This window comes from Rhopalosiphum padi, chromosome 1 (genome assembly GCF_020882245.1).
Source record: "Rhopalosiphum padi isolate XX-2018 chromosome 1, ASM2088224v1, whole genome shotgun sequence".
NCBI classification, from domain to species: Eukaryota; Metazoa; Arthropoda; class Insecta; order Hemiptera; family Aphididae; genus Rhopalosiphum; species Rhopalosiphum padi.
The window spans coordinates 84,307,471-84,330,973 of record NC_083597.1 but is presented as its reverse complement, the minus strand read 5'-3'; the positions used below and the strand labels follow the sequence as shown (position 1 = coordinate 84,330,973).

Sequence of the window (23,503 nt, the reverse complement as noted above, 5' to 3'; positions counted from 1 at the left end):
TTGGTAATAAAATAATACCTGTATTTTCTGAGATTTCTGCCATTTTTTTTGATTGAGCGTTTACTCGTTTTAACCCCATTGAGTGCTTTTTAAATCAGTGGTCATATTTTCCACGATTTATAACAAAAGATTTAAGTGGAGATATGCGAATCATAGAAATCGACAATTCGACGTGCTCTGGTTTGAAACAATACTAACTACAATAAGACATAGATCATACAATTGTTTTATTTGTCAACACTTTATGGTTGAGAATGGCGCAATAATATATTTTTAATTATTTAATTAACTATCGTCCATTCGGCCTAAAAAAAAGGATATAAAAGAGTATATCATTTAAATTTTCAACGAAGAGGCGCATAAAAATTAGTTGTAGAACGAGTATTATAAACAGAAACGTGTCAGTTTATTTTTTCAAGTTTTTAAGGATGACTTTTTTATTGTTTAATAATTTATGATAAAAATACTTATGGGCTATGATTGAATTTATGTCTAATGTCTATACGTACGAGCGTGAAAGCCAAGTTTGAATCCTATAAGTTATCAACTGGAATGTTTTATCCAAACTTACAGTATCTTACACTTCAATATCCATTACGGTAACCCACTTGATACCTACCATACAGCTGAGCATACCTTGTTTTCTATATTAACTTAACATAATGAGTTAAAAACTTATTGAACTTTAAAATTTACATAATAGCACATACTTTTCAATTATCACATTTGAAATAAAAATATTTTTTTTATTGATTGTTGATGTTGTTGTAACAAATTAATAATTACTTATTGTTAAAAATAATTTGTTATTTTAATAGTTGTATTAATACTGTTGTGCACTTATTAGTTCTCGTTACCTTATAAGTTATAACATATTTAAATAAAGTACCATTTTAGTTTATTTTTGTGTTTTATTGAATGAAATAGTCATGAATACAATTTAAAATCAGTATCAAACAAAAATAAGTACTTAAAAAAAATAAATTTAATTTGATAAATAAGTTAAAATATTACAATAAGACTAGCTAGCAAAAAAATAATAAATAAAATGATATTAAAATCACAATGAAATATTACATTTCAATAAAAATTAAACAAAAAATTATGTATCAGTACATTATAGGAACTAAAAATAATAGCTTAAATTATGTATAAACAATTATTTTAGATGTACAAATGTTATATAATATACGTAAGTCAATAAAAAGTTTAATACTATCTTAAAATAAGAAATTGCATAAAATTAAATTATAGAACTTTGAATATAGTATTTGTGATGAATAAAAATTCAGAAATATTTCATAAAATAGTAATGTTTAATAATAAAATTAAAAACAAATAAAGTAATGTTATAAAAAAAATTTGACAAAAAAAAATATAGTAATAATAAATTAGTCCTTAAAAGAAGTATAACTTTTTTACTTTAAATAGTAAATAATATATGTCATTATTAATCTTTTGTTATTTGTATCCATAATCCATTTAGTAATTTAGTTATTTTTTAAGATCAGCCTTTAAATCATTTTTAAAATGTTTGTATATACAAGCCATGTACAAAATGTATATATTTTTATTAGTATCAAACTGTAAGGCTTATATAAATGTTATGATTTTTATAATAGGGTATACAGTTGTGGATAATGTGAATTTTAATTATTTATACTATAATATAAATACAATAAAATAACAATAATAAAAATGTTTATTGTGATCATAATAGTGAACGAATGACTAGTAAATATGATTTGAGTTTAACATATCTGTGAAATAGATTGATCATGTACACTAGATAGAACTATAGTACATACCATTCATAGTAAACACATATAAAGAATAGAGAAGCAGCATCATAATTTGTTAATTTCATTTGCATTTGAATCAAAATTTAAAAGAATCTCATAAGTAGTAGGAACTGTTAAAGCATAACCTGAATCATAGGTTGGTACACTATTTGGTACTCGAACATTTAAAGTTCATTCTATAATGCAGTTAATACTTAGTATACCCGTGCTATAATATTGGTTTATAGATATATCCAGTGTAAATTATCTTAAATTTATATATATAAAAACAATATGTCTCGAGGTATCTATTGGTGATTGTTAAAGCCAAACAACTTAAAACAGGCTATAATTTAATTTTAAAAAACTAAAAATTTTATAAAAAAATTAAATATTTGAAAAAAGGGGGAAATAAGTAACAAAATTGAAAATATTATAATTTATCTTGTTCTGGATAAACCAAAAATATTAAATAATCTTATTGTTTGAATAAATATTATTCAATCAGATTTTTTTTTTTAAATTATAAACATATTTTAAGGTGGACTATTAGTTGGTGTCAGACGTGTATCGGCCTAAAACAATTGTCTTCAGCATAGTTCCAACTTCACTTGGATCATGTAATGCTTCAGCTAGCATTTTTTCCACATTTCTCATGATAACTATTTTTTGGTGGTCTAGCAAAGGATATTCAATTTTTTCAACAGATCCTGCCTAAAAAAAATTATGATTATTTCTTTGTAAATAATTATTATTCTTATTCTTCTTTTACCTCACTTTAAACTTCAAAATTCTGGCTATATAAAGTTAGCCACAACTCCATATGGTTCAATCTCCTATCTCTCATACATGCACACCAATTATTTTCATATCACTCTTTTCAATTTATCCATATCTTCTTCAGTCTTCCTCTACCTCTTTATCTTTCTATGTTTATTTTTATAACAACTCTCACTGCCCATGAATATTTTTTTTCATATGTCCAAACATGTTATAATATCTCAATATATTATATTATATTATATAGTATTATCCTCATAATAATTTTATCCACAATATATTCAACTTCTACATTACCCCTAATGTACTCATTTCATGTTTTAGGCTTCATTATTACTTGACACATCCATCTTAGCATTCTTATCTCCACTACTTTCATTTTCTGGTCCATTTTTCTGTACACTGCCCTGAGTTTCAAGCCATACAAGATAATTGATCTTACAACTGTAAAAAAATTTAACCTTTCAATTTCATCGAGACCCTCTTTTAGCATACACATCTGATGCGAAGCTTCTCTTCACTAAACCATATTGTTGCTGTTCTCTATAATTCTTCTTTACCGATCCTAAATACTTAAACCTAGTTCTCATTTTCATAACATGTCTGATCAAGGAATTGATAGAAAATTCTTTGATAACTTCCTCTAAAATCATACACAATCTACTGATCATACATTTATTTTACTCCAACTAACCTATAGTCCGTTCTTTCAAAAGCCGCTCTTCACTTGTCCAATCATTCATTCAATTCTTTCGGGATTTTTACTACTAATACTACATCATCTACATCAGTGGTTCTTAACCTTTTTTAGTTCAGCGCCCCCTTTATCGTAATAACTAACTGCTAATGCCCACCCCCCTCATGCAAAATCAAATTTTCTTATAAATATAAATATATATATAATATACATTTATTTATTCATCAGTATATTATAACAATATTAATTAACGTAAAAACTCTTATTTTTAGATAGTAATGGTTATATTTTACACCACTTAACAAAACAATTTTACTTTACTATTCAAAAAGTATAAAATATAAAAATTATACCTATCAATGACTGGAGGCTGATGAGTAGTTGCTAATGTGGCGATGTCTGGTTCGATATTGGTCAAAGCTAAACGTAGATCACCTTTGTTGAAAATGTCCAACCGATTTCTTTGTTTCGTTTAAAAAAGCTCACCGCCCCTCAACACCCCCCTTCAAACCTATCGCCCCTCAGAGAGACCGAAATGCCCCCAAGGGGGCGGTACCAACCCCGTTAAGAACCACTGATCTACATCATCATGGCAACTAGTATATTTTTCGTAATACTGTCTTTTAATAAAGGTTAGTTTAAGTTTAATGTTTAACCTTTATGTACTTAGTATATTATCTGAAACTCCTCTATAAGGCTTTACTTGCCTCCTTCTACATAGATCCTGCATACAAGAAAAATTGAAAAATTAACCTTTTAATTATTTAATACTTCTATTAACTCCATATTTTTACTTGTTAATCGTTAGGGCAATTGTAAACTCTCCTGGGTCTACTTCAGTACTACTAATTTAATTTTAAAAATCTCGTGTACTATAATTAAAGTTAAAATCAATACCTTTAGTTTCTGAGTTATAATATTATGGTCAAAATAAAAATATATTATAAAATAAAATTTTTTATGATAATATAAACATACAGATTTCAAAAAACTTATCTAGTTATCTAGGTATCTAGTTTTTGTCTTTATAGTCTATTATTTTTTATGAAATGGTATTTTCTTAACTTTTGGTATGACTGTTTTTACTTATTTTATTTTGTTTATTATAACTTTACATGTACATTTTAGTTAGAAAATCTGGTTCATTAATTCATAGTGTAGCAATAACATTTAAAACAACTCGAAAGAGTTTACACATTTCTTTCAGATAAACACAATGTTGACACGGGAGAGTTTATTATTTTAAAAAATTGGAAAGTTTACCACCGCCCAATCGTTATTGTTCCTATACAGTGGAACCTTGATAACTGGAATCGGTTGGGGGCGAAAAAAAAATTTGCGTTATCAAAAATTTGACTTATAGAGGTTCCACTGTATTTCACATACCTGCGCTCTTAACATATAATTAAAATTAAATTATTTTACTTTGAACCAAAAGTTTATTGAAACTGTATAGCCACCATGCATCAGTGATTCAACATGATGAAACCAATACATAGGTATATATAAGACATCTTCAGGTCCAACAATAACTTCATATCCACAAGCTTCTTTGAATTTTGGAAATTGTATATAATCTGGATTATCAAAGTCTACCTAAAAAACAACATAACAAGTTATATATGTATTATTTTCTATGAAATTATTTATCATTACTTGAGTTTGTCTATCATAAGGATGATGAACTGGGTGTGGATATAAACACTCAAATTCACTAGGAGGAAATAAAATGAATCTTTTATATCCTCGAATGCTCGCAAACATATTTTGTTGTTCATCATAATGACACGGAGTAACATTACCTACAACGAAAAATATTATAATTAATTTCTATTATCGATTATATCATTATATTTATTCTAAACAATATTTAATGAAACTAATCAAGTAACTCTAACTATAATGCATATTTTTATGCATTTAAAATTTTTATATTATTGTAGCATTGGAGCTTACCAAAGTCTCATATGGCTAAGTATGAAATTATATAAAATTTTAAAAACATATTTTGAGCAAAATAAATAGAAATTCTAATAATAAAACAATTAAAATACTTCATTAGACATGTAGTACTACAAAACTAATCAGACTTCAAAGAAATTATAGCCAAAGTTATTTGGGAAGACTTGACACTAAAATAAATACATCATATTAAAATATGTTATTAACTAATATAATTAAGTTATACCTTCTTGTGCAATTAGAAGAAGATTAGATGTCAGAGAACCCCATTTACACACATTTTGTTTTGAAATAATCCAATCCCAATTAAACATAACAAAGTCACTAACAATACGTTGGCTAATTGAGTTGTTCAACACTTGTTGCATGTATAATCTGGAAAACCACAATATAAATATTATATTTTCTTATTTAATGTAAACATAAACATAATGCATAGATATTAATTTTTAATTCATCGCTGTTCCTATAGAAACAAAATTATATAAAAAAATTATTTTTTTTAATGTTACCTCAAAAAAAAAAAAAAAACAATTCATTATAAAAAGTTTTAGGTAATTCACATATTATTTATTAATGATTTTGTTAACTTTTTCTAAAATAAAATATGACTAATGAAGATGAAATTATTAACAATATTTATTTATCAAAGTTTGAAGAAAAAAATGATTTATTTGGTTTTGAAGCATCTAAAAGAAAGGTTCATATTATTCAAGAAAATAATAGAATTTCTGATTTAGAAGCTCAAATTAAGTATGCTGCAAATAGGGTATTTGTAAACAATGGTGATTCTTATCATGGAAAATACATTATACAAGTAAACTTCTCTAGCTTTAGCAATACATTTGTAAGCATATATTTATGATAAAATGATATTAGAAATTAAATTACATAAATTAAATAATTGTATGCTGGTAAATTGCTGGTTTATTAATGATATTATTATAAGGAATATTAGAAATTATAAGTTACAATTTTATTTTAATAATTGAGATTATGAATCTTGTTCATTTTGTCATTTAATAGAATTGATAAACAACAATTTCAAATATGGATATCAATAAATCATATTATACTTAATAAAAGCTAGATACAACTGAAAAATTGAATAAGTCAATTTAAGATTTAGATTATTTCAATCAAAATCCTCATTCATAACTATTGCTCCCTAATACATTTCAAATCACACTCTATATTTCTACAGTAACTGAAACAACCAAACTACACTTCTCTAAACTCAAAAAGGGACAGCTAAATCATAATAATCCCTTTGTTTAAAAATTATAATTTACTTCCAACTTTGTTAATGCCCACAGGATGCCCCAAGCAGGAGTTAAAAAAAAACTGCAATATCTACTTTATAAAATTGTTATTCCGTTATGCTTATTGTTAATAGATGTGAATAGATTGTATGATTATCAAAATTAAAAAAAAAATGATAATAATAAACTAAATGAACTTGCAATTGCATTTTATTAAATAATTCTAAAATTATATTGGTATCAAATATTTGTCATGATGATACTTTTGGGTTATCATTATTTCCAATAGACCATAGACCATATATAATACTTATAATATTCAACTGGAATAGGAGAACAAATTATAACATTTTATTCAGCCTAAAATATTGAAATTGATTAAATCAAAATACAGCAACCAAATATTAATAATATTATATAGATAAGATCATTCTTGAGCTTAAAAAGCATAATCATTTAACAAATATTATTGTACCTATAATTTTTAATGTAGATCAAATCTTGAAAGAGTATTGAAATTATATTTATAGCAATATAAATAATATACACATTTAATGAGGTTTAAAAATAATATCAGTAAAAATCTAAAATATTTAAGAATATTTACATACTTCATATTAAGTTTAATTATAGGAAATAAGCCAAGTACTATTTACAGACATTGAGTACATAAATCTAGATACTGAATTAACTGAAAAAAATATACCCAATGAGAAATTTAAAGGACAAGAGTTAAATAATACTTATCAAGACATACCAAAAAGTCAAAATTCGATATTAAATAAAGCTATTAACAGTATTAAATCAGTGTCTGTTGATAGAGATTTTCAAGTAAATAAAGTAGTCTCAGACAATACATTTATTAATGAGGAAGTAGATAATGATACTCCAGAAATACAATTTAAATACATAAAAAGCATTGATGTCCTACCAATGTATAATATACAAAAACCTACTATAAAAGTAAATAAGGAAGATACCGAATCAAAAAAATATGATATAGTAACTACAGTAAAAAATAAATTGAATATCAATGATGAAAGGGTATGAACAGAATTTAAATACAATTTTTTGGGAAAAAATAATTAATTTTTGTTCCAGTATAAATATCTGAAACATGTGAAAAAAATAATTATTTCAAATAACAAACAATTATTAATGAAAGAAATACAAAAATGTGCAGTAGTTGTGTATGATATATCATTAGCTAACAATCAAATAACTGAAGCTAGTATAGCATTACACAGTAAAATAATTCATTCAAATATAAAATTAAATTCAACAATAACATATTTATCTTCTTATCAAGGTATAATAGAAGAAATTAAATATCTAAAATGTCATCCAAAAAGTGTTGTAGCGAGACAAAGTGGGGTTAGAGTTTTTATACTTATATCAAGTATACAAACATGGGCTTTGACTAAAAACAAAGTAATCATCTATGTTTTGAATTGAAAAAATATAAATAATTTCAACTTCTTTTAATTTTTGAAAAAGAATGCAAGTCTAATTACTCAAGATGATTATAATAATCGTATTTGTCACCCAAATTTTCAATCATTTTATGACATGGAAAATTGTATTTTATCATTAAATGATAAAGTATGAAAAAAAGTCTTAAGAATTTAATAAAATATTTAATAGACATATTATCTAATTTATATTTTACAGTACAGTGGATATTTTTATGGGATAATTTTAGCACCTGGTTTAGTCTATGGTCAAGGTGAGCACATATTAAAGTACATATATAAAATGGTTTTTAGTGAAACAGAACAACTATTAGTTCCAAAAGAAGACAATAATTTACCTATAATACACGTAGAAAATCTTGCAAAGTTAAATATAGTTTTAATGATAATTTAAATTATTTTTAATATAATTTATACATTCTAGAATTGTTAAAAATCTGGTTGTATATTATGATAAAGTGACAAAACCATATATAGTTGGCATTGAAACCGCTAAGAATAGTCTACGGAGTATAACCAAGTGTATTATAAAGCAAACTCAAAAGAAAAATTATGTATACTGTGATTACATAAGTTTATGCCTCAATTCAAGGGTTACTGTAAGTTTCTTCCATAAAATTAAGTTTTACTGATAAATTTGTAATTAAATGTAATTAATTATTAGGGTTCAGAACTTTTTGCATTTTTTTTTTGTAATGCTCGTAAAATGCTTTAGGTAAGATGAAAATTATTTCCGTAATATAACTAATTTAAATACAAAATGTTATTTTTGCATAATTTGTTATATTTAAAAAGAGAGTATATTAGTACATTTTTCACATTTCTTAACTTATAAATTATTTTGTTAGCTAATATTGTATTTGTGTAATATTCAAAAATTTTTGTAAAATAAATCTTAATCATCATGACATGACAATAAACGATTATAAATTTTATCTTTATTCATCAGTAATTGAAAGTCTTGTTATCGACAAATGGCTATTGTTATTTATTAGGACAAAATTACAATTACTTAATAACATCTTGACAAAATCAATATATGTATCATGATTATTGTTTATACAGTATTACTATTGATCAATTTACACCTACATAATTTAAAGTATTTTTTTATTACGTTCTTTTATTTTGCGAGTTTAAAAATATCTAAAATATTAAATAATAGAAGTATAAGTAAATACTAAGTTTGGAGTTGAAGAAACTGATGAAGTTAATTTATTCTTTAAGTTGTGAAAACAAAAGTAGGTGTTGATAGGTGATTTATTGTCACAAAACATTTAAAAACAGAAAAACATTAAACAGAAGGGCAGTGTAAACAAAATTGGATTAACACTACACAACAATTAGTATTTATTTTACATCTATGCAGTTTTAAAAATTATTCATACAATTTTTATATTTTTTAACAGCATATTTATATGCATGTTTTGATGATTTAAAATTTGTTTCTAATAATTATACATTTAAAGATTTATAATATTTCTTTTTATAGCAAACTGTCTATGACATGATAACTATGTCCATTCAAATAGTTCCTGTTATTGATAATTATATAACACAGTTTATGGGATTAGATAGATCTATTCCCCGGATTTTTGTCGATACCGAAACATTAATCTCTGAATATCACAACAAATATCCTAAAGTAAGTAAATACAAAAGAAAATTATTAATAAAATTAATTGTAGTTCAATCTATAGAAAAAAATAAACAACTTAAGACAATTCATTTCAATAACTCTTCCTAGATCTTTACTTTATTCCATAAGTATATAAACTTAATTTAACCATAATTTATGTATGAATAATTAATAAATAATGACCACAGTTAAAAAACATATATTTATTTTTAGAAGAAAAACATTATCATCAATGGACCACTTGAAATTATAAATTTTGCCAAAAAATTAGCACATACATATAATCTTTACTTTGTCGATCTAGTAACAATCAGCGAAGAATTGTTTAATATATTTGTAACAATTTTAAGTTTTTTTAAGCTTTTACTCATATTATCAACATTTAATTATTTAATTCAATACATTTTAGGAAAATAGTGTCTACGATATTGATTCATATTGGTTACAAAATTTAAGTAATAATAAATTAATTAATTAATCAAACATTTTCAACATTTAATAATACATTACTGCAAAAATTAGATATACAACATAATGAGTCTAATAGTGACTTGAAAGAAGAAAAAAATTCAAATAATCTACTAACACTTGGTAATAAACAATTATTGGAAGAGCAAAAAAAACATTTTAAAGACCATGGTAGAATTTCTGATAAGTATTTATTACCGTAAGTTAAAAGTGATTTATCTATAAGTTAATTAAACTAAGACATTAAATAATAAATATTATATATATTAAAGTTTAATTGTCATAATTTCTATAGATTTATAAAAAATAAGATATTAAAAAATAAAGTGAATAAATGTGGTTATATAATTTGTAATTTTCTTGAGAATATTGAACAAGCTCAAAATCTTTTTGATTTGAAGCACTTAGAAACCAATAAAGAATACGGTTTACAAGTAGATGTAAATGAAATACATCCAAGTATTATTTATGAAATTATATAAAATATAAAACAAATTAAGTTTTAAATGAATTTAGCAATTATCATTGATGTAATTATGGTTGGAAAAAATGTCATGAGAAAAATCATGTATAATTCAGAAACAAAAAAATCGAACTTAAATTCAAAACTAGTTTGTGATGATGAATTGGATAAATTACTTAATTGGCCTTCACTAGATTTGAAATACACCGAAAGCAAAATTATGAAACATATTATGGAAAACGAGTAAGATTATCTAATTTATAATATTATATACTAAATTTTAATAAAAATTTTAGTAACATAGAAATAAGAAAAAATCGTAACTTAGTCAATTACTTAGAAGTTTTGTTTAAACCAAAAATGTATAAAGAGTATTTATTAATAACTCAAAGTAATAGCATAGTTGTTAATCAAAGAGAATTTAATAAACTGTATGATTCACTTGTAATAAGTATGCCGGTAAAATTAAAAGGTAAGGATTATAAATTACATATTATTCAAATATAAATTTAAATAATAAACATTAATTAGTTAATGAAGCCGAAGACAAACTAAGTGACATAAAAGCTACGATCAATCAAATATATGCCACTCATTCAACAATAATTGAAAATAAAGATTTAGCAATGGAAGAAGATATTTATGAAAAAAATGTAAATATACTAAAATTATTAGAATTATTAATCTAAATGACCTTGTATAATATCATTATTGATATTTGTATACATAATATGACTGTTTTATGTAATATTATTATGTTAATACAGCTAGCTCAATTGTTAAAAGAACCTACTATTAAAAAAGAAGACAATTTTTCATTAGAAAATATTAAAATAATAAATTTTCTAATCAAATGTGTTAATCCTTTATTGATAAATGGAATATTGGAAATTATGAAAAATATGCCCGAGGATCCTATTGATTTTTTGGTTAACCATAAAATAATAATATTTTTCTGTTTTTCATGTATACTTACTGATTCAAATAAAATTTTAGGTAGAATATATATATAACCATAATATGTACAATCCATGTGTTTCTTCACCACCATTGAATAAAAAACCAAAAGTAGCTAACAGCCTCAACAAACACCTGTTGTGATTTACAAAATATCAATAAATGTATGATGTTTATATTGTAATCTTGAACATATAAAATGAATAAGATTATAAGAAGATTAATAATATACATACACAACTGTAATTGTGTACATTTTAATATTCCTTGTAATATATTTTTTTTAATATATGTATACTTTTAATTACATAAGTGTCTTAAAAATTGAAGCCATTTTAAAATTAATTATTAAATATAACTAATTCTATTAATACCACATAAAACTAATGAACTATTTTTAAAACAAAAGTGTTTATCTTTTTTCTATTTATAAAGTATTATACCTGGAGTCTCCTTTTTTCCAATCTTTTATTTTTTTACTAAATTCTGAAAATACCATAGGACTTGGTCGGCTGATTGGTTTGAAAGTCATATTAGGGGTGATTTTCTTTTGGTCATAATACTTGAACTTATGATTTTTTGATGTCAATACATTACAGCATGTTGAATTCATGTGCTCCGTTAAATAATCCAGATCCCATTTTAACACACGAGAAACTAATTTAGATCCTTTGATTAATACTGGTTTCTAAATAATAAATTAATAAGACAATTAAATAAGGTTCTAAAAAAATATAATACATCGAAAATGTAATTAAAAGTTCAAATAAATAAATTGATAATGTAAAGGGAATTAAGTACCAATATTTGTTGTCCCTCGTTTCTGTCTCAATCAGATTTAAATAAAGGATGAAATTGATCAGCCACTATTTTGAATTATACTCTCTAGTTTCTAAAAATTTGATTTGATAATGTAATTTTTTTTTTTAAATTAATAAAAGTATTCTATCTCATGTCTTATGTACATGTTTCACTAATGGACTTGTGAAAATGTTTAGTATTTGCTATGATGCATGAGAGAATGATAGAGACAATACATTTGTATTTATTAGGGTACTTGAGTACCCACTAAACTCAATCCTAATCTCAAAGTTAAATATTGTATAGATTGAAATTTATTAACAACAATTCATCAAGATAAAAATAAATATTGGTTATATAATATTGGTATAAGTTCACCAATATGAAATATGACTATGCAAGTTTAAGAAAATGTGTGTGATATTTTTATACTAAGTACCTAGTCAGCGATTATAAAATAATTTAACGATTAAAAAAAACATAATTTGGGAGTTGGGACTTGCATTGTATTACCCTTACATAACAACCAAATTATTATACTTTGTTCCTTACATTATTGATGAGAAGAGAATCTACTTTTGGATCATCATACTGTAGGATAGGTATTTTTTCCATTTTTATGTTATATTTTCGTAACTGACTTTCGTTCCAACCATCCATTATAGACTGTAGGATGTAGGGTAAATCTGGCGAACAAATTGAAAAGGACAAAACCGGACAGCAGTAACAACGTTATCGTTGTTGGACACTAGACAGATGAAAAAAAAAATTATTTTAAATTCAAGTAATTCAACTTTACGTTTAAATTAAAAACAATCATAAAAATACTGTTATGGAGATAAATTATAATTTTATTATTTATTATTTGGACCATAGGGCATAGATAAGTATAAATTAAACGATATTATAAGACTACGTGCTAAATCTCACATAAACATTTTGTTTACCAAAATGATGTTCGAATCGACAAGATACGTTACCTCGATTATTATCTTGTTATATATCTGTAGTTGTTCCTACGTTATGACCAATAGACAAATACAATTTTATAATATTACTATTATTATCATACGATAATAATCTAAAATGACTATAAAACTCGCCAGGACTGGCGAGGATCTTTCTAAGTTTGTGACCACGAAGAATAGATGTTAGATTTAATATATCTGTGGTTTAATCTTTAATCGTACTTGTGGCGGAACCCCAGTTCTGCCCAGAAAATGACTATGATCTTGAGTTATAAAGAACCCAGTTAATCGAAAACAAAGAAAACTATTGATAATGATAACACTATCAAGATAAAAAGACATAACTCGGAAGAAAAAACAAGTTTTTTATAAATAAAAATACTACCTATAAGAAACAAATTTGTTACAAATTATTAAAATTATATTTAATCATGTTTTATTTTTGTTGTTACTCATTAGCTGTTGATTGTTATTATATTAATTGTAAATATTATACTGTTCACGTTTGAAATTGGGTGCAATCTATTTTGTTTATTATGAATTAGTTTTGGACTTTTAATAAAGATAGATGTAATTTGATATCGATAATATTTTTAATTATTTGTAGAATATGTCTGATATTTTCAAGTCTGCTTTAGACTACTTTAGTAGTAGCTTCTCTGCCGAAAACAACGATTATGTCGGTTCTAATGTAGAATTGGGCAATGTTAAGTTGAAGATAAAAAGACTGATTGCCGAAGGTAATATGAACCAAATTTGTTCAGCCATTTCAGTTGATAAAACATTTTTTTTAAATATTCTGTAATATTGTTCAGGTGGATCTGGTATGGTGTTTGTTGCCCAGGCTCAAGATACTGGTAAAGAGTATGCATTAAAGGTGAGATAATGTTTTATTTTCTTGATTTATGCGTGAATAATGAATTATATGTATGAAAATATTATTGAGAGGGGGTGGTTTAATTAATTTTTATATAACTACAATGCATAATTTAATGTAGCTATACAATTATTTTTAGAGTAATTTTAAGACTTAATTTTTCTTAATGATTTTTTCTCTATTATTGATTATTATAGTATATAGGTTTGTGGCAAGTGAATAATACTAGTTTTATTTTTTATTTTTTAGAAATTACTTGCAGTAGATGATGCTGCTGATAAAGTTATTCTTAACGAAATTGATGTACTTGTAAGAATATTGTATTTTAAAACTGTTTTATTATACATATGTATATGTATAATTTACAACTTTTCTGTTTAGAAAAAGCTATGTGGTCATCCAAACATAATACATTTTATGTCAGCAGCATTTACTAGTAAAATTGATTCACCTCGAGGATCAAATGAGTATCTTATTCTAACAGAATTTTGTCCAGGTCAGTATTACATAAAATATCTACTTTGTTGTTACTAAAATATATTATTAATATATTGTTTAGGAGGAAATGTCGCAGAGTTATTATCAGCTAGAGAAAAACCTTTACATAGAAACATTGTTACTTCAGTATTTTACCAAATGTGTTCAGCCACACGACATATGCACTGTCAAAGTCCACCTATTATTCATAGAGATTTAAAGGTCTGTGTTCTGTGGTAAACTTCAATATCCAAATAATTTTAAAAAACTACTAATATTTGGACTCCAATGCCATAAACCTTTTTTTATTTGACCCATGTAACTAATTAAGTCTGTTAGCAGCTATATAAACAACATATATTGTTGTAATTTATAATATTTATCCCAAACACTAATTGTATAATCTTAATGTTCTAATAGTTCTAGTTGTCTCCTATTTCAATTGTTTCATTATATTATTTTTAATATAGCCATTTACATTGGTTAATTTACCTATGCTATGCTTAGTCCAAAAAATATTGCCTTTTGCTTTTCCATTATATATTATTTATTTGAATTCATTTAATTCTACAGTACTATATTTATTAATAGTTTCAAAGTCTATGTGATTATAATTGTTTTTATATTTTTTCTCATTTATAAATATTAGATTGAAAACTTTTTGATCAGTGATGATGGTAAAATTAAATTATGTGACTTTGGAAGTTGTACAACAAAAGTTTACAAGCCAGATGAAAATTGGACATCACAGCAACGAGCCGTCTTAGAAGATAAAGTAAATTATTAAAAATTAGATATAATATTTTTATAAGTATATTATATTATATGTTAGTTTATGAATAGCTACTAAAATCAATTTGAATACAATTATAATACTGACTGATAATTGTAGTATAGATGCATTATGTATTAATTTATTATAAATGTAACAGACAAAATATACTTTTACATAGAGTATGGACAAACCCTTTTTAATACAAATAGTGTTGCATTTAAGAGGACGCTATACCCGCATGTGTTGCCTCTGTCTTATACACGCGTAACATAGTTAAAAACTGTTTTGCGTGAGACAATATTACTCCCTCGATATTTTAATCAAAACAACCAAAATTATAAATCCCATTGAGAAGAACTTTACCTGTGTTGTAGCGTTTTAATTTTTTTGATAGTGTAACCAATAATTTTTAATAATTAAATGAAAAAAATCTAAAGTTCTCAAACCGATAACTTTAATTGTATTCATGTTATCAAAAAAATTAAACCGCTATGACACAGGTAAAGTTCTTCCTAATGGGATTTATAATTTTGGTTGTTTTGATTAAAATATCGAGGGAGTAATATTGTCTCACACAAAACAGTTTTTAATTATGTTACGCGTGTATAAGACAGAGGCAACACATGCGGGTATAGCGTCCTCTTAAGATTTCTTTAAGGGAGAGAAATTTGACTAAACGAATGATGTCAAATGTCCTAGCATTTTATTGCCTATTGATAAAGTGATAAATGGAAAAAATACTACTGTAACTTTATAAATATAAGCTAAAATGGAGGGGGGGTTAAGCGGAGATATTTATGTTCCTATCTATCACCCTAATTTCCCCCCATAAATATGCTATTGAATACAAACATGTAGTAGACATAAATTATTTTTAAATACACAAAGATAAAATATTATTTTAATAAATACTTATCATGATATATTATTAATATAGATCTATTGTTAACTATAATTTTGAATGTTTGAAAAGTATATATTTTTTTTCTCTTAGCTTAATCAATGTACAACTCCAATGTATCGAGCTCCTGAAATGATTGATACTTGGTCTAACCATGAAATTGGTACAGCTGTTGATGTATGGGCTTTAGGTTGCATTTGCTATGCTTTATGTTGTAATCGGCATCCATTTGAAGATTCCAATAAACTAGCAATATTGAATGCAAGATTTTCATTTTCGCAATTAGAAAGTTCATATAGTGATTTTATCACTATAATAAGTATGTAAAATTTATTTTAAATAGATGTAAGTATATTAATATATTACTTTTTATTTTTTAGAGGGATGTTTACAACCAGATCCTTCCTTAAGAATGTCAGTTTTTGAATCATTAAAGCTTATCGAGCGCATTAAAGAAATGTATAAAGTTAGTATTGATTCATTAGATGTCAACAAATTGAAATCTGAAGGAAAACCATTGGAACTTATTGGATCTAATATTTCTAGTATTCCACAACAGCCAGTAGTAGCAAAGTAATTTTTAATGTATAAATAAGTTTTAAGTAATTTGAATTAAAATAATATTTGTACATGGATGATTTGTAGACAATCAGCAGTAAATATGCCTAATTCAGGTCTATTTTCTCAAATACGTGGTGGAGCAGGCAGTTTTTTAAAAAATTTAAAAGATACATCTAACCGAGTAATGCAAACAGTCCAATCGTGAGTACTCATATGTTATTACACAGAAAATAGAAAAAACTATTCTCTCACCAATTTCTCACATTTTGTAATCTGTAATTAGTTCTGTCAATGTGAAAGCTGGTATAGACATGGTGTTCATAACATCAAAATTAGCTGTGTTAACTGTTACTCAAGACGCAAACACAGAAAATATTGCTTCGTGTTTAGATAATAGACAATGTCGATTGTATAACATGACAGGACAATCATATCCTCGTACTATTGGACGTTCGACTGTATGTCAATACATATTCATTTTATATTGGTGAAAATGCAGTATTCTTAACTGTGTGTTTTTTTTAATGTTAAGGTGATAGAAGTTCATTCAAAAACAATAACATGTCCTACTTTACATGAAATATATGCAGTTTGCGATGACATGTATAATTTTCTGACAAAAAATTCTACAAATCTTTGTGTCATCGTTCAATCAACAGTAATATTTTTTTTAAACTGTGTTTAATCTTATTTATATTTTAATTACAATTTTTTGGTTGTAGGAAAACTCTGGTACTTCTGCATTAATAGTTTGCGCATTTTTATTATATATAAATGCATCAGATACTGCTGAAAATGTTTGTACAATATATGCTGTTAAAAAGTCTGCGCCTATTTTTCAGCCCTCAGAAAATAGGTAATTAACTTTAATTCACATAGTAAACTATCATTTACTATGTTAGCAATATGGAAAAATATAGTATTTTGCCAAATACCTACTTGATTATTACATCAATTATTTTATTACTGATATATCATAATGTTATAAAAATGATTTACTTTTAATAGGTATTTAAATTATATAGCGACTGAGCAAACACATAATATTGACTCAATTAACATAAGAAGACTCATTATGGAGCCAGTTCCTCTTTTTAATAAAAATCGGTACGAAATACTTGTTTTAGTATGTATAAATAGGTACTCAGTGTGTTCACACTAAGAGTTACCACTAATTATATCAGTTATGTGACTTTATATTGAAATAGAGTTTTCAGGGAGTGAAAGAGAGTACCCAAATTTAAAATCTTTAACCCTTTTGATACTACGCGCATACAATTTACATACTACGTGGATAAACACGAATATAAGTTATTACCTGAAATTTAGTGTCTTCATCAAAATTATTTCATCTAGGCCAGTGGTTCCCAATTAGCATTGAGCCACGGACCACTAGCTAAAACTTAAATTGGATGAGGGACCCCTTATTTGTGATTACTTACTTTTCAATTTTGTTTAATTATATCATTAATTGTCGACCTTTTTTACAATAATCGAGTTTATCTATCTAATCAATTTATTTATAATACCTGGAATTTCAAACCACTACGTATTTAATAATTCCACTAAAATAAAATTAAACATCACTTCAGTACTACATAACCACGGACCACCTAACATTAACACATGGATCCCTGGGGTTCCCTGGACCACCAATTGGGAACCACTACAGATTACTGTTGTCTATTTTGATTGCTAGAAAATTAACCATTTTAAGGATAAAATTGTGATTTGGGTGAAACCTAGCTGGATACTGATTTGCATACAAGCTGTTTGTCGAAAACTACGGTTACATTTTCCAAAACTCAATATAAGTTCTAGTTTTTCACTGTGATTCATGTTAATAACATTTGTATTACGTGAAATAATGTAGTATTAAAGTAATAATAAAAAAAAAACTTGTTGTTATATTAATAATAATTGTCACAAGACTAATTTAAAATTATTTTATAACTTTTTGGTCAGTGAAAATAATTTACTAACATTTATTTATAAAATAAATATATGACAAATCGGATTTATTGTCTTAATTATAGGTGAAAGTCACTTAAGTTATTAACTAGTCTTTCAAATTATTTAAACTAATAAACTAGGATAAATTATGAGTCAAATAAGTGTTTATTTATGTCTTCTTTGTCTACAAACAGGTATTTAACAATATTGAAAAGGTAATATTTCTATTTTTGAATATAAATTTAGTATAGTTAAAATTTCATCAAAAATAGATTATTCCTAAGTATAAAGTTTCAACATACCATAACTTTATCAATTTTGTTTATAAATAACTATTCTATTCGAATCTGTAGAGAAAAAACAGTGCTATATTTAAAAAAAAGTAAGTTATAATACGCATGCACGTATCAAATAGGTTTAAAATTTGAAATTCATCTGAAAATATGTATTTGGGTACTCCCTTTCATTCCCTAAAAACTCCATTTCAATACTAGATCATCTAACTGAAATATTTAATGTTAACCTTTTAATGTAAATATAATATGTATTACAATATATTGTATATGTTGTGTAACTAAACTCAAATTTTTAAATTATATTTATTTTGAATACATTTTTTGTAACTGGTTTAGTGATGGCTGTCGTCCATTTGTAGAAATTTTTGAAGGTTACAATAAAATTTTAACTACAGAACAGGAATATGAGCGATTGACTTTGTATGATATTTCCCATGGAAAAGTAATTATTAATTTATCATGTAATGTGTATAAATATAAAAAATTATCTTTTATAGGTATCACTTGCGTTGAAATCATTGCCTGCTGGAATTCGAAATGACATCACAATTATTGTATACCATTCTAGACAAGTTCTTGGGCGAACAGTGCCAATTAAAATATTTCAATTACAATTCCATTCTGATTTTTTAATATTCCCTGATGGTGAAGATATTGTAGTAGATTTTACTAAGTAAGTATAATGTTTTGACATAATTTAATAATATAAAAATTTTAAATTTAAGCTTAACTAAAAGTACAATACATTTCTATTTTAGGAATGAATTAGATTTCTTAGCAAGTTCTGAACACTATCAAAGTAATATGTTTCATGTAAAAATTGAAATGGAACAACATAAAAATGGAATCTCATTACAATACAAAACCAGAGATAATAGTAAAAAACCTGACTTATTATTCTCAACTTCCATTGAAAATACTCAGTTTCAAGATTTGTTTCCCCAGGGAAGTAAAAAAAATCAGACATCGCCAGTTGTTCAGCCAAAAGTATAAAAAATATCCATTATCTATAACAAATATCATAACTTTAGTTTTTTTAGGAACCAACAAATGTTCCTATTCGAGTAGCACCTCCAAGACCACAATTACCTCCAAAAGTCGAAGTTCAATTAAATAAACCTAACGAAGGCCTATTATTAAATTTATCATCAATTTCAATAGACGATGAACCAGAAACATTGAAATCGGATAATTTATTTGATTTATTAGGATCTGAGTCTAAGAAGACTGAATCTAAGGACTTATTTGGAGGATTTGTAAATGCTTCAAATACAAACAATGATATTTTTTTTGATCCATTTGTTTCAAAAACAAATTTAAATGTAAGCACTAAATTTACAATATAATATGTTTATATACATGTATATATTTTTTTTTTTATTAAAATAGGATGGCGATTTGTTAAATTTAAATGATCCTAGCATTCATAAAACAAACAATTCCTGGCTTAACCAATCAGTTCCAAAAGACATTACGATACCTAATTGTAAGTAGTTACTATTTTGGAGAGTTTATAATATTTTAGGTATCAACATTTTTTTATATATTTCAGCTGTGAATGGAAAAAACATTTCAAATGGCAGTTTTACTTCTACAAAATCCAATGTTGATGATTTTGATTTTTTAAAAACTGATAACTGGATGAATTTTTCAAGCCATTCACAAACAAGTTATTTTATTCTATTATAATGTACCTATTTAATATTTTAATATATTATAATTTTAGGTAGCCCTACAAAGTCTGTTAAAACACCAGCTGAACCTAATTATAGCGGTATAAACATTGAATCAGAAACAACAAAAGCTCCTCCCAAATCTGGTGGAGATATTTTTGGAGACCTTTTAGGGAGCCAAGGATACACATTCAGTTCAAAACTTAATCCCGGTCCAAAAACCATAAATGAAATGCGGCGAGTAGATTTGGTTAAAGAAATTGACCCAGAAAAGCTAAAAGTAAAAAAATATTTAAATAATAATTAATATTTATTAATGTTTCTTATTAAAATATTTTATTTTCTCAGGTTATGGAATGGGTAGAAGGAAAAAAAGGAAATATTAGAGCTTTGCTTGGCACACTGCATACAGTATTATGGGAAGGCTCTGGATGGAACTGCAATCTTAGTAATTTGGTAACTTATGCTGATGTAAAGAAAGCATATAGAAAAGCATGTCTTGCTGTACATCCTGATAAGGTAAACATTTGATTTGACTAATTGTTACAAAAAAATAAAAAAAGCATTTAATAATTTTTTACTTATTATTTTAGCAAACCGGAACTTGCAATGAAAACATAGCAAAACTAATTTTTGTGGAACTGAACAACGCTTGGTCAGAATTTGATGCTAAATCAAGTTAGTGAAGTTATGTTTTCTGTAAATAAGTATTAAGAATAATGTGTATTTATGTCAAAATATTAGCATAATATTTAAATAAATAAATAAAAAAATTATTTTTTTCCGTGTTTCTGAAACTTTTTTAATTTTTAATTTAATAAAGCATTATTTTATTTATTAGTATATTATTGGACTATGGTTTATCGTTATAACAAATAGTATTTTATTTTATTTTATTTAAAAAACAAAATTACCCATTTCACTAACTACTTTTATCTAGTCTCAATTTCAGTGTATACTATTTAATAATTTACTAAATTTACTTAGATATTATCAGTATTCTGGTCACATTTACATGACAATTATTTTTATTAAAAAAGTCTATTCAGAAAAAAAATTAACTGTACAATTATTTATTTGCAAGTTTAGTGTAAAAGTGTGTTTAATTTATGCATTTTAAAACACCAGTTTGTTTTTTGTCGGCTTCCAATAACATAATTGTTGTAAAATTAATATTGTTGAAATAATTAAATTACATTCCTTATTAATTTAAAATACTGTGAACAATTTATAAAGACATATTGTATATAATTATTGACTATATTTTAACATTTTATTATATCCTTAAAAAATATAATTTGATTTTACTATTATGAAGAAATTGTGCATTACTAATCACTTTACTCTCATTAATTATATATTATTATTATTAGATGTTTAATATTATTATTCATTGTATGTATTTCATAAATTATTTTACACAGAGGAATATATTATGTTGAGAATAATGTTACTATTGTTATTATATCATTTTAATATTTATGTTACCTATTTAAAATTTATAAATGAAAGATTTTCTGATAGTCATTATTTTACACTACATTTTACAACAAGTGTGCTTGAACACTGATCACGTGAAATTATATATTGTAAAATAAATACATTACATTTCTATGTAATATGTAAAGTTATTTAAGTTATTTAGTAAGATTACAACAAGTTAAACTACAACACAGTTAGATATATTATAATATAACTTTATTATTTTTTTTAATATTAATTGTATATGTGTTATAACTAGAGAACGGATTTAAATGCAAATTGCATTTTTTTTTTCTGAAAAAAAAACATTATTTCCCAAGCACAAAGTTCATTTCATACATCAAGAAATTGTAACTTTTATTTTGCATTTTTTATGTTTTTAAGTCATTTTTATAAAGGAATTGATAAAATTTGATTAAAATTAAATAGCACCTAATTATACTGTGCTATTATGAAACACAAGGTAAAAATATAACAAATACATATCTATTTAAATTGTATATTCATTTTTTGGAAATAATTTTCAAAGTAAAAAGAATATAGGAAAACTAGAAGATGATGAAAATGATACGAATAATAATTAATACCTAAGAATAAAAATGTATATAATTAAACAAATTTTTTCAATATTAAAAATAATTTTAAAGCATTTTTCTTGTTTTTTAGATCATTTAAATCGGTTCCCTAGTTATTAGTTTATAACACATGATATAATAAGTGATGATTTATCAAAATAATACTGTTAACACTAATTATACAATATGGTCAATATGGTAATACTCAATGAAGATGATAACTTACAAAAATTTTCAAAATTTTTATCTAACTAGTTGGATAGTTCTCTAATTACTAAACTAAATTTCCTAACCTAACTAAAGTGTGCAAAACGAATTCTTAACAAAACAATTATTTTAAAACAACATTGAAAGTTGTATATTTGTCATTCACCATGTGTGACCCTGGGTGGTATTAAAAAAAAATGGACGACTTTTATACTGAGTTCAGTAACTTTTTTATTTTGTTATCTTTAAACATTTAGATTAAAATGTATTATTTGTTAAATTTAACTTATAGATTAACTTAACGTAAATTAATTTTAATAATTGTAACTCGCATATCTTTAGGTTTTACTAACTACACTATCATAGATTTGTATTGACTTACGCTCTTAATTGTATATTTTGTACTAAATTTTAAACCAGCGCTAGCGGTTCCCAAACTATTCGCGGTGTCTTTTTTTGGACCAAATTTAGCCGTG

General features: G+C 24.9%; 2 protein-coding genes across 6 annotated transcripts; one reads left to right on the top strand and one right to left on the bottom strand.

Moving 5' to 3' along the window:
* Positions 1-1,756: 1,756 nt before the first annotated feature.
* Positions 1,757-13,404, bottom strand: LOC132923232 (hypoxia-inducible factor 1-alpha inhibitor-like). 5 transcript variants are annotated; one of them, XM_060987088.1, is made up of 7 exons: positions 13,263-13,404; positions 12,835-13,030; positions 11,925-12,169; positions 5,447-5,595; positions 4,915-5,060; positions 4,684-4,854; positions 1,757-2,495 (listed from the first exon to the last, which is right to left on the bottom strand). In XM_060987088.1, exons 2-7 carry the CDS (start codon positions 12,940-12,942, stop codon positions 2,331-2,333), a joined length of 984 nt encoding a protein of 327 aa, XP_060843071.1. In that variant the 5' UTR covers positions 12,943-13,030; positions 13,263-13,404; the 3' UTR covers positions 1,757-2,330. The 5 variants fall into 5 exon arrangements, 4 of the variants coding, with proteins under 4 accessions (XP_060843071.1, XP_060843087.1, XP_060843093.1 ...); XR_009661143.1 differs by lacking the exon at positions 13,263-13,404 and adding an exon at positions 2,554-3,982 and having other exon boundaries at positions 2,305-2,495; positions 12,835-13,215; XM_060987104.1 differs by lacking the exon at positions 12,835-13,030.
* Positions 13,405-13,528: 124 nt separating this feature from the next.
* On the top strand, positions 13,529-21,606 carry LOC132923223 (cyclin-G-associated kinase). Its single transcript, XM_060987084.1, has 22 exons — positions 13,529-13,990; positions 14,066-14,127; positions 14,377-14,436; positions 14,509-14,623; positions 14,687-14,826; positions 15,254-15,379; positions 16,374-16,599; positions 16,661-16,853; positions 16,926-17,042; positions 17,125-17,299; positions 17,374-17,499; positions 17,564-17,697; positions 17,850-17,948; positions 19,427-19,532; positions 19,588-19,763; positions 19,849-20,077; positions 20,131-20,412; positions 20,480-20,576; positions 20,643-20,759; positions 20,817-21,043; positions 21,112-21,282; positions 21,357-21,606. Exons 1-22 carry the CDS (start codon positions 13,861-13,863, stop codon positions 21,444-21,446), a joined length of 3,198 nt encoding a protein of 1,065 aa, XP_060843067.1. The 5' UTR covers positions 13,529-13,860; the 3' UTR covers positions 21,447-21,606.
* Positions 21,607-23,503: the final 1,897 nt, after the last annotated feature.

What these genes read in the sequence shown, in the direction of transcription:
- LOC132923232 (XM_060987088.1), bottom strand. Translation starts at nt 12,942, where the DNA reads ATGGATGGTTGGAACGAAAGTCAGTTACGAAAATATAACATAAAAATG. An exon ending in TGGAAAAAAGGAGACTCCAG is followed by an intron (nt 5,596 to 11,924) that starts GTATAATACTTT and finishes GTGGTTTTCCAG; the next exon opens with ATTATACATGCAACAAGTGT. An exon ending in CAATAAACTTTTGGTTCAAA is followed by an intron (nt 2,496 to 4,683) that starts GTAAAATAATTT and finishes AATTTTTTTTAG; the next exon opens with GCAGGATCTGTTGAAAAAAT.
- LOC132923223 (XM_060987084.1), top strand. Translation starts at nt 13,861, where the DNA reads ATGTCTGATATTTTCAAGTCTGCTTTAGACTACTTTAGTAGTAGCTTC. An exon ending in TTAACGAAATTGATGTACTT is followed by an intron (nt 14,437 to 14,508) that starts GTAAGAATATTG and finishes TTTTCTGTTTAG; the next exon opens with AAAAAGCTATGTGGTCATCC. An exon ending in TGATTTTATCACTATAATAA is followed by an intron (nt 16,600 to 16,660) that starts GTATGTAAAATT and finishes TTTATTTTTTAG; the next exon opens with AGGGATGTTTACAACCAGAT.